Below are 15,883 nucleotides of genomic sequence, written 5' to 3'. Positions count from 1 at the left end.
AACAATAATTAATATTAATATTATAATTAATCAATGAAAAGTAGTCTAATTGATAGAGCCCATTCCAATTGATAGAAAATTTTCTTAGATTTCTATTAATGCTAAAATACTTCATATTTAAGAATCACATATTTCACTGATGAAGGAATAAGTGTTATACAAAATTGAGTCTATTAGATGGGTTATTATTTTTTTTATACACTGGGGGTATTGAAACTCTTTGAAAATGGGATATCAGTCGACAAATTTGATGTAATATTAGCCAAATTTGTTGTCAAAAAAATAAAAATAATTTTTTCAAAATTTAAAATATTTGAAAGCAGAAAAAATGATCATCCAGAAACAAAAATTTTAAAATTCATGAATATGTGACATCATTTGTATAAAACACTCCAATTATAAATTTGTTCCGGGAGGATCATGTCTAGGATACTTTTTCTCAAAAAATTTTAATTTTTTGTTTCTGGATGACCATTTTTTCCTGTTTTCAAATATTTTAAATTTTGAAAAAATTATTCTTATTTTTTTGACAACAAATTTGGCTATTATTACATCAAATTCGTCGACTGATATCCCACCCGATTTAGATCAGACGATCATTTTAGTTCAATTTAATATTAATATTATTAGATAATAAATACGAAGATTCGTATTCTTATCAAGAAAAAAGTCCTAGCATTAAGTAATTATCTATAAAATGAATTGAGTCTTCGTTTTTTTTTAATGAGTACACACTTGACTTGTAGAATTTTCAAGTTGAATGAGATTTTTAGAGATCACAAACCTATTCATCATAATCCAAATCTACCATACAAATAATTTAATCAGCAAAGGATCCCTAATATTATAAATATTAAAATTATATAAAAAAACTTTGCTTTCTTTCACAGTTATTTTGCTTTTAAAAGCAATCTGATTCTAGCACCATCTTTTAATGAAAAACACAGTTATTTTTCCACTCTTTTTTTTTTTCCTTTACAGGCATACATATCTCTCATATGTTGATATCTTTTGTTACTTTTTTTTTCTTTATATTTAACCTGCCCACGCTACAGAAACTTTTAGTTTGAGTAGTTATATGTGTGTATTGAGTAATATTCTGAGCAAAATCATATCTCACTATTTATAGTATTAGTGATTATCACTTTTGCCTCTTGTTTTGTTAAGGATGTTAAGTCATTGCCAAACAAGAAAAAAAAATACACACATATTATACCCCATGCCTCGATTAAGTATGTTGTAAGTAGCGAACAATAATAATAAGATTTTCGTTAATAGTAATGATAGTTTATTCGACATAAAATGAAATATGTTATCATTGTAAAAACTAGCCTTTTGATCAATTTTTTTTCTAAAAATTTGTCAAAAAATTGTAAGGATATATATTTATTTTTATATAAAAACAGTGTTTCGCAAACTGCACAAAACGAAATTTTTGTTTTCATAACTATATATGAGTAAGTAAAACGTTTAAAGACGGGTTTACTAATTTCTTCAATTCACCATGTTCTCAAAAATTATCTTGAGAAGCACTAATATACTTAAATATCCCTTTTTTATGGGGCATAGAAAATTAAATACTTTATCATGTCCTTATATAACCTTTCCATGTTGGTAAAACACCGCACAATCTATCTAATTGTTGAAAATTGAATCAAAAAAATTTCAGTACCTACAATATATATTTTTTCAATCTATTAATAAATATATATTTAAGAGAGATCAAATACCTGCAATGAAGTATTGAGCACATTGATATCTCTGACTAAAAATGAATTAGTTTATTTATACACAATGATTGTTAAATTCTGGTTAGAAGGTTTAGGTGAGCGTTTTGTACCGATACTTTCTACAAAATCCTTTAGAATCAATCAATTCGTGATATCTTCAAAAGACATTAAAAGATTCCAATAAAAGTATTTAAGGATACTCTTTTAATGAAATTTGATCATGGCCACATATTAATCAAATAACTTCATTAAGGGCAATTCTAATTACACTTAACACACTTCCAACTATAATTTTTGTAGGAATTCAATTTTAAAGCAATGAGATTAACTCCATCTAAGTTTGAATATAATTATATGTAAATAGTTCTACTTTGTGTTAAGGAAAGCACTTTCGTAAAGCATACCCATGAAAATTGAATATTCTTATACTTTATGACTAACTTTTTTCTTTTCTTCAAATTAGAGCAAGTGACCTTCTCTAGGAAGCAAAAAAAAAATTGTAATATTTCCACCAGCACATATGTACCTATATAAAGTGTAATTTTAATCCATTTTTCTTACAGTCAGGGAATACTCTAAGGTCCAAATCATTTTAACTTATTACAAAAGAAAAAGACAGTTTTATGTATTTTAATTAGAAAATAAGTGTAAAAATATATTAACTACACAAATCAAACAGAAATCCTAATATGACATGATCAATTATTACATTGTGTCAAAAATAATTAATTAATTATTAAGTATAGTTTATCAAAGTTTTTTTTTTTTTTTTTAAAGATATTGTTATAAAACAAAATAAAGATACTACATATATAGAAAAAATACAATTTTGGAAGAATGAGTTATTGAGGATTAAATTGATGTTTTGTGTCCATCTGGAATGAAAAATATACTTATTGATATACTTATCTTGATTGACTACTGAGCCTCGTTTCCACCTATTTCAACGTTGATTAAGAGAAATAACATTCCTTGTACTGGGGTCGTCAGGGTTTTAAATCGTAAGCATTTTCGGTATGTAAAAAAAGAAAGCAAAATTAAAGTGGTAACCCTCATAATTTGGATAATGTTTTGAAGAAGAGCAGATTAGCTATCGTGACGTTTCATTAGATTAGCTGCAAGTAACTATGGGAGGAGGGCCTATAAACACAAAGCAAGAACATATGGCGGAAATACTACGTTTTCGATCTTCAATTCTATTCCGAGTCCAAAACAGACTTACCCTTATATCTCCTCAAGAAATCATCAGCGTAATACTCCTTAATTCCTGAGAACACCTTCTCGTGGTATCTCTATATAGTATTTTTTGTGTTCTCATCTCAATAAATTTAAAAAAAAACACTATTCGAATTTCCAACAAACTCACACGTATAAAAATGCTTAGAATTTAAACCCTAACAATGACATTTCTCCTGATCAAAAAGATGAGTTTTTTTGACAAATAAAGTTACTTGTTAAACTTGTATAAATGTAAATTTACGTCACAAATTTCTTTTTTTATGCTCAGATAACATTAGTAATCACATGTCCTCTTTTTGTGAAAAGGAAGTGGAGCATCACTAAATATTAAAATGTTAAACATAAAATAATATCCCCCTTTGACAAATACTATGATTACAGGATCTTGAAACATGTGGAAACGATCCTTTAGAATCTTACCACTTTCATATGAAAATAGGGCTGAACAGCAAAGGCTGCATTCCACTTGCTGGATATGTCCAACTTATTAAATTCAGCGTGAGTAGGGAGATGCCGTCGGAGGCTTCCCTCATTGACGTAAAACTTACCACACACCGGGCATTGATGATTGGGATTACGTCTCTTAACTGGAAAAAAGGGATGTTTTTTTCATGTTTGCTTTTTTGCAAAAAAATGTAATGGATGTATGAATCAAAGCTTTACCAGGGACACCAGATGCATTGGGATCCTTGTGAACAGACTTTAAATGTTCCATAAGAGCCTCAGCTGAGGGGCAGAGTTTTTGGCAAATTGAGCAATAGAGAGGTACGGACCCTGCAGATCTTGGGCCTTGCTGGTGAGGGCAGTTCTGTTTGGAATGGGGGGAAAATAAGTAATTACGTGATGTGATCAAATGAGGGACAATAGAAGAAGGATTTACCTTAAGGGAATGAGCTCTTAGAGAATTCTGTGAGGTAAATCCCTTACCACATAGAGTACAATAAAAGGGCTTCGTCTTGTGGCGATTCAGTTGAGTTTCGTGGTTTCGAATGTGCTGTTGAAGATTTGAGAGTTGAATAAAGACTTTTCTACAGCCTTGGAAGTAGCATTCATAGGGCCTTTCACCTATTAATGAAGTAAGGGAGAGAAAGAGGAAAGGATATGGGTAAAAGAGATTAAAAGGGATTCATTATTTAATATTAATTAGTGTTCAAATAAAGTGCACTCATTTAACCGGTATGAAGACGAGTGTGCTGCTGAACATGAGACAGTTGCTTGAATTTCTTGTCACAATAAGAGCATTTGTAAGGCTTCTCTCCCGTATGAACTCGTGTATGTTGAACCAATTGATGATTGGAAGTAAAGGATTTTAGGCATTGAGGACAGGTGTGGTACTTGGAGACTCTCATTGGATTGTTTTGCATCTGTGAAGCTGTTTTGGTCATTAAAAACTAGAAAGAGATAGAAAATTTTGTAATCTAAGCATAATATCTCAACTTTTTATACACTTTCATGATCTAGAAGGCAATGGCACCTCCAGTTTGTATACCAAGATTCGGACAATCAGGTTTGTAATTTCGGGAAAACCAAATACTTTTTGAAAAACAAATAAAATATATGTATATTGACAAAAAGATAATTCTCCTGAAAAGCCAATTGAGTACACACCAGATCATGAATAGGGACAGTATTTCGAAGAGCACAAGAAGATAGCGTGAGCATTACTTATGGTACTACTGAATGAAGATCCTTGTTAACATCACCTGGATGTTATATGATTTTAGAGGTAGAAAATATATTACTGCTACTAGTATGGGACTGTCCATTCCACGGACGCATGGGGATAATAATGATAATGAAAGTGTGATGTGATGTTTGTTTCGAAATGTATATATCCAATGTAGAAAGATGATGTTGTCTTAAGTAATCAAGAAGAAATATTACCAAAGTAATATGTCAAATTAGTTATACAACTTCATTATTTGGCTTTATTAAACAGATTGAATTATCATATGTGTTCATTTGAATTGAAGCTATACCAGACAAATCAACACTGGTTAATGTAATCCATCTCTTCTAATTTTTAATAGTAGGGTGTCAAATAAAAAATGTTGCTAGGCAGAAAAAACGGAGGAGGAGGTAGATTCAAAAGTTTATTCTTGTATATAAGTGTGGCAATAACATTAAAGAAGGTTGGAATTTTTTTTAGATGAAACAGAGAAAAACGCAGTTCTTTACTTCAATGAAAACCCAAAGAGGATTTTTTAGAGAGTCAAATACAATATTAAACCACTGAAAAACTGTCTAACCAGAGTTTTACATGAAAATATTATTTACAGGCTCAGTCAATTTGATCGTGCGGTATTTCAACTAAAAATCGAATTTTGATATCATCAATATAATCAATTTGAGTTGGTGGGGCATGTTCTTAACAAGCTAATCCCTTTCTTATTTTAGGTATTCATGCAACATGAATACCTATACACTCTTCTTTAAAATTTATTTTAACGTCATGACGTCTCAATATCTTTTATTATCAGTGTTTCCAAATAACCCGATTTTTATCAGGTTCAGCTACCCTTAAAATCCGTGGCTTCTAAGGATTTTATCAGTTTTATTAATTAATATAAATTATAAGAATTATATCAACGGATACATTTATTATACTGTCGGAATATTGAGAAAAAGTATTACAGCTTTTTTTTTATCATATTGCCCCACATATAAGATAAAGGATAACCTTCAACATTTAAAATTCTAAAAATAAGATGTAATATTTTTGCTAAAAAAATATGTTGACCATTTATTAAAAAAGGGCACTCAATAATATTTTTCTCCCTTAAAAAGGTTATTTGAAAAAAAAGGAAAAGGCTCTACATTTTATTTTCTAAAAAAAAGAATATACAACTATTTTTAAGTATCTCTCCTAACTTATTTATTTATAAGTTGTAAAAATCAGTAATTTTTCAATCACTTGTGTATTATTTGTACTTTTTGTAGAGAGGAAAGGGATGGAAACAGTATGAGGCTGTGTTGCATAGGGTGTGAAAGGATCAAAAGCGCTTATGCTCCATGATGTACTTTTGAATGACCCTCTATAATTTTACACAGTGTCCCCTCGATAAATATAGATTCTTTGGCACGATTTAATCGATTTAATGATTTCATACTAGTTGTTTCAGAGGAACTTTTTGATATACATATATAGATTAAAAATCTTACCATATTACAAAAGGCAAAAAATATATACAACATAAAAAATACTTGTACTTAAAGTTTAACACAACTACTTCAATTGTGAATAATATTAGTCAAAATGATGCCTTTTAGAAGGTATTTTTAGTCGTATATTGTAAAATGCTGTGCAGAAAGGTAGCTTTTTCACATTGGAATTTAGAAAAAACATGCCACAATTCGTTAATAACCATTATAGTACAAAGTTATCCTCCAAGAATTACCTTATACAGCCACTTGCAAATAGCAACCATATCAAGTTTAGCTTTTTTATTAGGATTGTTCACAATTGGAATCTTGTTCCTGTTCAAGCGAGAGAATCTAATTCCCTCAAGAATGTTAAAGAATTTTTTTTAAATGTTCCTTTCATGCTTCTGATTGTGTCTTTCTTTGGTTTATAGATTGATTTTTTTTTTGCTTTTTTAATATACTATTTCAGTTTTAAAAAAATTATAATTATTTTTTTTTAAATCATAAGAAGAGTATTGGAGATACATATCCCCTAGTCGAATGATAAATAAATATATATAAAAAAATAACCATATGAGGTTTTATCAAAAGTGAGATCGTTTGATCATTTGAAATGCAGTACAAAGTTTTTCTTGGAAAAAAAACTTTGATATAAATGAAATATGACTCAAGAAATAGGGAATTGTTTTATTTGCTATAACGCTCAGAAGAAAACTTGCAATAATAAATATAAATCTCAAGATCTTAGTCTCACTTTAATGTAAGATCTCTCTGTATTTGATTACTTGAAATATAAATTTGTAGGAGATTTTATTACAATTAATATAGTCTCTTTTTTCCATGGGATCAAAGTGTTTCATCAATCCCAGGGTTTGGGATAAAGTTATACAACAAAAACTCTCACCTGAAGATCCGACATCATTTTAGTCGTCGTTCTCTGAGATGAGGAAGGATTGGAATCTCCTGTCGTTCCAGATTGATCATAGTTGGGCCAAAAGGATCCTTGAGAATACTGATGAACACGATGAAAGCTTGATGGCTGTAAATTTCCTGTGGAAGAGGACGTATTCATAGTCCAACCTCTTATCATTTATAAAGAATGATCCGAAAAGTATTTTATTTATTCCATTTTTTAAATAAATCACAAAACTGGGGGTGAATAACGACAACAACTTTTCTCCACCCCCTTCTACCCCCGCTTTTGAATCTGTTTTTCTCCTTTTTTTCTTCTTTTTTTTCGTTCTGCTTCTCTTGGTTCAAAGAATCGTATTTTTTTTTATTTCATTTATTTCCTTAAAAAAAAAAATGAGATTTTTTGTATACTGTCTATCAATGTGGCAGGATTGGCAGAGGGGTTACTATCTGAATATTATTACACATATATATACACTCACAACGTACTACTTTCTACCATAATGTTTGAGCCCTTATAAACCACCCCCAAAAAAACTAATCCACACTTTTTTCATATAAATATATTTGAAAACCTTTCTTATTTGAGATTTTTTTAAATAAAAACTGTAGGCGTCTCATCTTCTAAAGAATCCATTGGGTTGGCAAAAATTAGAAAGGAATAGATGAATAACATAAATTCCCCTTTTCCCTTCTAAGTTTCTATCTTGTAAATACACTAAAAATCTTTTCAATTACAAATGAAGCGAATCTGTCGACTATTTCAAGGCTATTTTTTTTTTTTTTTTTTTTTTTTGCAAAGTAATTGTTCACTCTCTGTTTCAATACCATAAACGTACGTCGTCCACACAGCTAATAATGAATAAAAACTTTTCTTTATAAGTGGGGAAATCAAAATCACTTTAATTTCAATTGATAAATGAGTAATCTGAAAGCTGACTACAAACTAACGTATGATAATAAGTAAAGTTTATCCACACAATGGATTGCAGATGGGGGTGGATGGAGAAGTGGGTGTGCAAGCTGGGGAAAGAGGGAGGCTACTAATCTCGGTCGAATCCAACACGAGTATCATAGGAAGAAAAACTTTATTTTAAAAAAATGCAAGAAGACTTTTTTTATATTTGCTAAAATTGGTGAAAAGATGCTCATGTAAATTTAGCTTCAAAGTCTTCTCTGGTCATTGGAATCATTTTACAAGAGTCAGGAATCTGTGGATCAAAACAGTGAGTACTAAAGAATTATCCAATCTTCATGCTCGTAATATGTATAAAGAAAATTGATTTATCTATTTGAGTCACGAATTTGAATTAAGGCTTAAATTATTAAAACTTTTTTCAGAATATTTTCTTACGAAAGTTTTTACCTATGAATTAATTTTGACATAATTAGGTCGTTATTTTAACTTTTATGATATTTTTTATAAGAAAATGCTTTTGAAGAAAGCTCTGAAAAGGAGATTATCATAAAAAGTACTCGGCTAGGTTCATTTAAAATGTAACTATTTTTGTTTTCTTTAATTAACTTTTATTTAGTTATATTAGTAGATTTTAGTGGGACATTTAAGACATTAAGAGGATATATATACAAAAATAAGGAATAAACTAAAATAATTGTCCTCGACAATTAAAATCTTAAATCTACCTAACAAGTCAACTAACATAATTATTGATTTATATTTTAAACTAACAATATTAAGTTTCAACTTTTATTGAGGAGGTTTTGCATGTAGACGCAATGTTAAAAACCTTGGATTCGTATGATTCTCAATTTTGTCATTTTCTTGTCTAATTCTACAATTTTTCTTCTCATCGAGCAGAGGAATTAAGTTTTTTTCTCTCTCCACCTCAAACAAACAAAAAACACAATCATTAGTTCCTCTCCTCAGAGCATTCACGGCATTTGTATAACTCAGTATAAAATATTGAGCCTCTGTTGCAATTTCAGAAGGATTCCATATTTGACAAACGCTTGAAGACAATCTTACCTGAAATGACTTCATTTTACTGACAAAAACAGTACATCTTGTCTTTAATGAAAAAGTAAGCTCACCGCAATTTCCCATCCATAATTGTAAAAAAACAAAACAATTATGTTGTATATTCGGATATTAAATGATAAAATTGAGGGTAGTGTAAGGGATACTCTAACTTTTACGAGGATCATGAGATCTTGTAATAATTTAGATAAGTATTAATTATATAAATAAAGGATAGTCCTATTAGTAGAAGTTATATAATTTAATTTCTAGTGATTCGGAATCATTGTTATTTATAAATAGACGAGTAATTTACGAGGTGTATTCAAAAAGTAAGGTGACTTTTCAAATTTCGCGGGTAAGGTACATTTGGTATGCTTGATTTTTTTTATGTTAGTACACACTCCCCACGAATATACATTTACTGTTTTAGCTATATGATACCTATATTTAATTTGTTTGGGAGAGGGATAATGGTTCGAAGTATTTTGCATGTTTGGCAATTTTTGTACAGTCTTCCATTGAGACGATCAAGCCTTGATTTTGATATCATAACCATATGTCCATGATTTGTTAACAGTTATGACCCTTTTGAGAAAATCAGGATCATCATTGACGCTTGTCAATAGCTCATGAGCGATGCTCATGCAACGATTCTTTTTTTCAAAATTAGCAGTTCTGGAACAAACTTTGCAAACACTCGTCTCATGCCCAATGTTCATGTCAACATCCTCTGCAACTTCTCTAATAGTGATTCGACGGTTTTCAAAAACAATTTTCTTCACTGCTTCAACGTTTTCATCTGTTGTCTGGCATCTTCCCAGCCGTCTTGGAAGAGTTTGTACCACTTGTATTGTTTTTTTTACTTAGTACAGTTTCACTGTATACCACAATCAACTTTTCAAGTGTTTCAGATTATCTGTTCGTTTTATCTGTATAGTTATCATTAAGAAGTAAATATTCAAAGAATAGTTTAACTATTTGGCAGATTGGCTTTATTGACTAACTAGTAGTTAATATATCATTTTGCCCATTTCTTCTTCTTCTTTTTAAAGGATAGGTTGAGATTTAGGTACATACATGCAATACTTAACACATCGTGGATCTAATGCAAAAGTATATTATAATTTTGAGATATCAACGATGAAAGTTTTCAAAGTCAAGATATTCATTCCTTAACTATGTCATTTCTCGGAATTGTTTGTGACTAGTCCCTTAAAGTAGTTGATTAAAATGAAAATTATACTTCATATGAATCTGAGCAAAAAGTGGGATATTGTTTGACCAATATGAACATCCTGCTACGTAGAAATTCATTCAACCCTAGATATGGGTGATACAGTAGAAAGCTTTCATTGAATGAAGAAAAAAAAAATATGTATGCCAATAGAAATATTTTATCCCTTGAGGGTAGGGACGTGAGTTAATAGCTACACCAATCGTTTTCCTTTTGAACCATCCCTCTCCCTTACAAAAAGAGGGGGGTAAAAAACTCCACCTTCTCAACGGAATTTCAAAAAAAAATAAAAATCTGTCTCTCTCTTTCTCTTCAATCTCAAAATGAGTCATTCCATATATTTTTTCTTTCATGAGTTGAGGATTTTTTTTCTTTTTTTACAAAAAAAAATCTTTTTAAGACGCTCAATTTTTTATTAAAAACAAAGTTGAAACAAAAATCAACTCAGACGCACGCGGATTTTACTCTTTCAAAAAGGTTTATTTATGCGTATAAAATTGATCATCATTCTAATGATGAGTGTGTAGGAGAGAGCAAAAACCCTGTGCCATCCATCTGTGTATTATGTATTGAGTCTCTATTGTTTATTTCAGTTATTTATTTTAATCTTTGGACACATGACCCCCCTTCCCCCTTTAGCCTCTCTATTGTTGTTGAGCCTCTATTGTTTTACGGATCTATTGTTTGTTATATGAATGAGTATGCCCCACATGACCTATGAAACGTAGTCCATGGAATATCAAGTCACGTTCTTCTCAAATCCATAGAAGGGGATTCAAATTGACTCCCCCTTCCACACACACAAATACAACCCTACATTTGATTTGGAGCTCTATACAATCCGGAATAGGCTTTTCTTTAAATATCCTAAATTTTTATTAATATATATCAAATATTTGTGTAAAAAAGTAAAAGGTAGTACACCTTTTATTTTACGTCATGGGCCTTCAACCTTTTCCAGCTCCATGATCTCTTGAACGAGATGCAAACACCACTCCACGTGGTGTGGCATTATTAGATTTAAGATTTTAGGGCGATTTTTTGGCCAAAATGAGCAAAAAACGCCCTAAAATTTTGAAAATTGAGTTTTTTGAAATGAAACAAAAATACAGTTTTACAAGGATAATTTAAAATTGTAAGGGTTGTTTTATATTTATGATATATTTTTGTTTTCGGTACCTTGGTACAACTATATTTTAACTTATTATTATATAATAAAAAAACATTCGTTTTGGTTTTATAACAAATTAAATACAATATTCTTCAATATTACAGTAAAATCCTTAGGCAATGGTGTTCTTGTGCATCTAAATTTATATAACAGAACTTAAACTTTTGCAGTTATAATTAATTTCCGCTTGATATGGGCCGGTGTCCATATAAGAAAAATCTTTATGCACATAATGCAACTTAAAATTGATAAAAAACAACAACACTCAATCACTTGGTCCATTATATCCCTAGGGCCAATTTCTCTTCTCTTAAAAACCACTCTCTTTAAAATTCTTTCTCTTTCCAAAATCTCATTTGCCGTAAATTCACTATTTTTATTTTTTTTAAACTATCCCAAGAACGATATCTTCCTTTTGATTGGTGTATCCGATATATATGTAAATCTGCTATTCTCTGAAACTGTTTTCTGCCATTCGTTTCTTTCTAAAACTTTTTCCGTCAATTCCCCATTAATTGCTTCATTTTTGTACCAGAATGGGCTTATATCATTACTTATCCGTATAATTTTGCATGGTCCATTTCCTTTCTCTCTCTCAAATGCAGTGCTCATTTTTTCAAGGCACTTTTGTTCCAGTATTTTCAAGACCACTGATTATAAGTCCAACCTTTTTAAAAAATGGAATATAAGGATTTCAGTGAATGCCGGAGGTTAAATTTCTCTTAAGTTGAAGGATGTTTTTGTGCTTGACGGTGTACAAATGTCTTTGTAGGTTGCATTTATTATCAGCTTCGATTCTTTTTACACAAGAATGACAACAAATAGCCTTCAGGGGCCGCAGTGAGAACAAAAGTAAGTTCTATATTTGCATTAAAATCACTAATCCATTTCATTCGTAGAGATTTTGGACATTTATAAGATAGAAATTTAAGTAATTTGAAAATTTAGTACTGTAGCGCTATTTATATCAATTTTTCAGGACTCAAATTAGGGAAATGAGGAACAAAAGTGTTTCTCCTTTATAACAAGATTCCAGTGGAAGTATTCAACAATCAATTTCCCCTTCTTCTCATTACCTGTAATCGGAATCTTGCTTCTATAACTAGTTTTTATTCAGATTCCAGATTGCTCCAACTGTACTGAGCTTTACAATGTTTTACGTGACTCATTTTCTTGTGCTCTCCTAGGACCCCACCTTTGAGTGCCTCGACCAAATTTTTTCAGTGGTGAGCCTCACCACAACCAACAATAATCAATGATGAATATACCTAATTAGTAAAAAATATTTTCTAGATAAGAACACTAATTAATTTACTTATATGACATATATAGCAATTGAACAATAACAATCGGGCAATTTATCATACAATCTTTTTTAATTGAATTAAAATAAGCAATCCCACATATTGATATAGTATTTATTAAATATGATTTTTTGGCCAAATGTCCCAAATAATCCTTTGGCGAAATGTCTCTTCGGTAAATTGGCATTTGGCAAATTGTTCTTCGGCGAATTGCCCGTTCGGCAAATTGTCCTTCTGCAAAAATATTTTCTCCCAATTATCCAAGAACCGTTATATAACTATACTGAATGCAGATAGGGTGATCACCACCAACATAACAAAAAGAAGGAGAAATCTATAATATTTTGGAGAAACTTAAATGCAACACATTGACTCAATAATCAAATAATAAAAAACCTATTTTTACGACGATGTAATTCATTTCAAAAGCTGAATTTTATTATGTAGTTTATTTAGACTAAAATATTTCTTTAAAGAAACTGAAAGTAGTTTCAAATGTTGGACTTATATTAAAAAAATATTTCATCAAATTACTTTTATTACTGTCCTAAGGGACTTTATATCAAAATCTTCATTCTGTGACTTGATTGCATCTCTCAACCTTTCATCTCATAAAAGAGAGAGCAAGAGAGAAAAGGTCCGAAATTATAGGGTTCCTAGTCAATTACGTCATTCTCTCCTATTTTATATAATTCTTTATGCTATAAAATATCTGCACAGGTTAACAAAGTTATTTACAGTTCAACCAATCAGCGTACATAATTAGCAGAGGGGAAGAATGTCAACATCCCACAACAAAATACAAAAAAAAATGTTTTTTTTTTGCTTTGGGGCCATCATTGCCCTATATATTCAACAATATGGATTTGGAATTTGTTATACATATATTAAAGCAGGGGTTCCCAAACTTTTCAACCTGCGATCCGCAGCGAACCTGGAGGTGGTTTATAATGTTGCACATTATAACGGTGATTCATCTAGTTCTGAAGCATATTTTCCTCCTTTTATTCTGGGTTAAGTCTGTTATACCCCGGCCAATAGTCAAGTTTGACAGCAGCAATGACTCCAGCTCACGGGCTAATTTATCAGCATTACCATTATGACCCGACTCATACCTATACCACCAAGTTTAATTAAGGTTTCACCAATTTTGGTTGGCTTTTTAGCCTGCACAATTAAATATACCACCTCATATGATGCCCTTTGAGCTTTGGCTGGGATTCTTATTTAGTCGGTAAGGACTTGCTTTTAGCCTTTAACCACTCTTTTCTTTCTGTGTAAAATTTGGATGGTTTATCAGCGAGTGACGGATGCTTGGTTTTCAACTGTCGGGGCATTTTTGCCGGCTTGAGGCTCTTATGTATCAGTACCTCAATGCATATCACACATTGGGGATGTTGTCGTTCGTTGATTAGGAAACACGTAAATCCATACTGGATAAATTCCTCTTAATATTTTCAATCCTTGGCGTGCTGTACAGACTGTGATGAATATTGCCATGGAGGTATCCACCTCTGCCGAAGATAGACTTACTTGAGGACGGGGATTCTTGTCTGCCGTCTACCTCCTCTGACTTCTCCTGTTTGCATCTCTACTTCTGCTTACATCTAAAGCTCCACTGGTCTCTCATTATCCACTAGCCTGTCCTGTTCCTATAACCCTCGCGATTTGGTTTTGGTTCAGCTGTTGCCAAAAGAGTTTTACCTAGTTACAGTGCTACTGGTGATGTTATTTATTTTTATTTTTTGTGGAGGAAAAAAAGAAAAAACTAATGAGAAATGTGTAAGCTATTTTGTTTAGTGACTCTTATTTTGAAAAAGGGTTATACAGGAAGGATTTTCTTTACTTAAGTACTGCTATGTCTTTTCTAGCTGAGGCGTATTCAATACAATAGCTAAACGCTCGACCACAATTGCATGGTTTCATTCTAATATCAACCCATATGTATATATTATACCATTTTTTTTTTTTTTTAATAAATATAAACAAAAATTGTATCTGTTTTTGGAATGCATTTCGCAACCCAGCATCTGTGTCTTGCAACTCCCACTTAAGGGAATCCCTGTATTAAAGGACTTTTGATATTTAAAGGCAGGTTTTTTTTCATTCTGCTTACGATTAGTGTTTTTAATCGATTTGAAATCCGGAAGGAATATCGTGCATCCTTCAAGAAAAACATTTTCCACTCATAACAATTTAATCCAGGGCTTAAATACTTACCCCCCTCTTATTTGAAGAGTATAATTTTTTGAAGCTTTACTAACGTGACTCTATAAATTACAAGCATAGGGGATCTACACCATTTTTTGATATTTTTTGCTCCCATTCTCCATGTTTGCATTTCCTACACATTTTTTCAATCTCTCTCCTCCTACCCCATACTTTGTTAAACAAAAAAAACATTTTTTATAAACTAATAACTTTATTTGGCACATTTTTAAAAGAAAAATATGTACTTGATAGGTTTCGTGAATTATAACGAAGTTCTGTAGAATTAATGCCATTTGAACCTAAAAAGTCAATGTATGTATAATGAATAATGTTCAATATTTTCGTTATTTTTTTTATTTTTATTTTTTTGTCTAAAAGTGGAAGTTGGTCAAAGACTTGTACAAAAATATTTAAGAACTCATTGTTCCCAAAATACACGAGGAGAATATTTAAGTATCCCTGTTAGACCCATTGTTAAAGGATCATGCATCTGCTTCTAATAGGGCACCATGAATAGATATTATGCTAGTACCACATACATGTTTGTTTGTAGTTTGTACGTGACATAATAATTAAATTTATATTTAGTTACAAAATTAAATTAATTTCTTAGATCCATTTGTCCATCTCTCTACTCATTATAACAATTAATTATTATAAAATTAATTAAACTATATTATTATTTAAGAAACCCAAAATTAAGGAGGTCCCCCTCACAATTTGGATAATGCTTTTGAATAGAGCAGCTTAGCTTTCATGATCTTTTATCAAATTACCTGCAAGCGAAATGAGCACACACAGATTGCTAGAAGCGTAGTTTCTAGCAATGATATAGGCAGGAATTACTCTGATACCGATCCTTAATTTTACTCTGAGTCCAACAAGTACTTATACTCATCCCTTCACAACAAATCCACCGGCTTACTCTTTGTATTTCAAGCACTGGTAATAACTTTA

The 15,883-nt window shown here is 30.9% G+C and overlaps 1 protein-coding gene across 1 annotated transcript; it reads right to left on the bottom strand.

Annotated features, from left to right (window-relative positions):
• Positions 1 to 2,345: 2,345 nt before the first annotated feature.
• On the bottom strand, positions 2,346 to 7,214 carry LOC121132236 (zinc finger and BTB domain-containing protein 41). The gene is made up of 6 exons (XM_040727622.2): positions 7,018 to 7,214; positions 4,144 to 4,360; positions 3,850 to 4,034; positions 3,633 to 3,777; positions 3,390 to 3,556; positions 2,346 to 2,605 (listed from the first exon to the last, which is right to left on the bottom strand). The coding sequence occupies exons 1-6, from the start codon at positions 7,201 to 7,203 to the stop codon at positions 2,573 to 2,575; spliced, it is 933 nt and encodes a 310-aa protein (XP_040583556.1). The 5' UTR covers positions 7,204 to 7,214; the 3' UTR covers positions 2,346 to 2,572.
• Between the last annotated feature and the right edge of the window lie 8,669 nt (positions 7,215 to 15,883).

Source organism: Lepeophtheirus salmonis, chromosome 1 (assembly GCF_016086655.4).
Source record: "Lepeophtheirus salmonis chromosome 1, UVic_Lsal_1.4, whole genome shotgun sequence".
Classification (NCBI taxonomy): domain Eukaryota; kingdom Metazoa; phylum Arthropoda; class Copepoda; order Siphonostomatoida; family Caligidae; genus Lepeophtheirus; species Lepeophtheirus salmonis.
The sequence above is the reverse complement of the archived record's forward strand: the minus strand, read 5'-3'. Positions and strand labels throughout refer to the sequence as shown.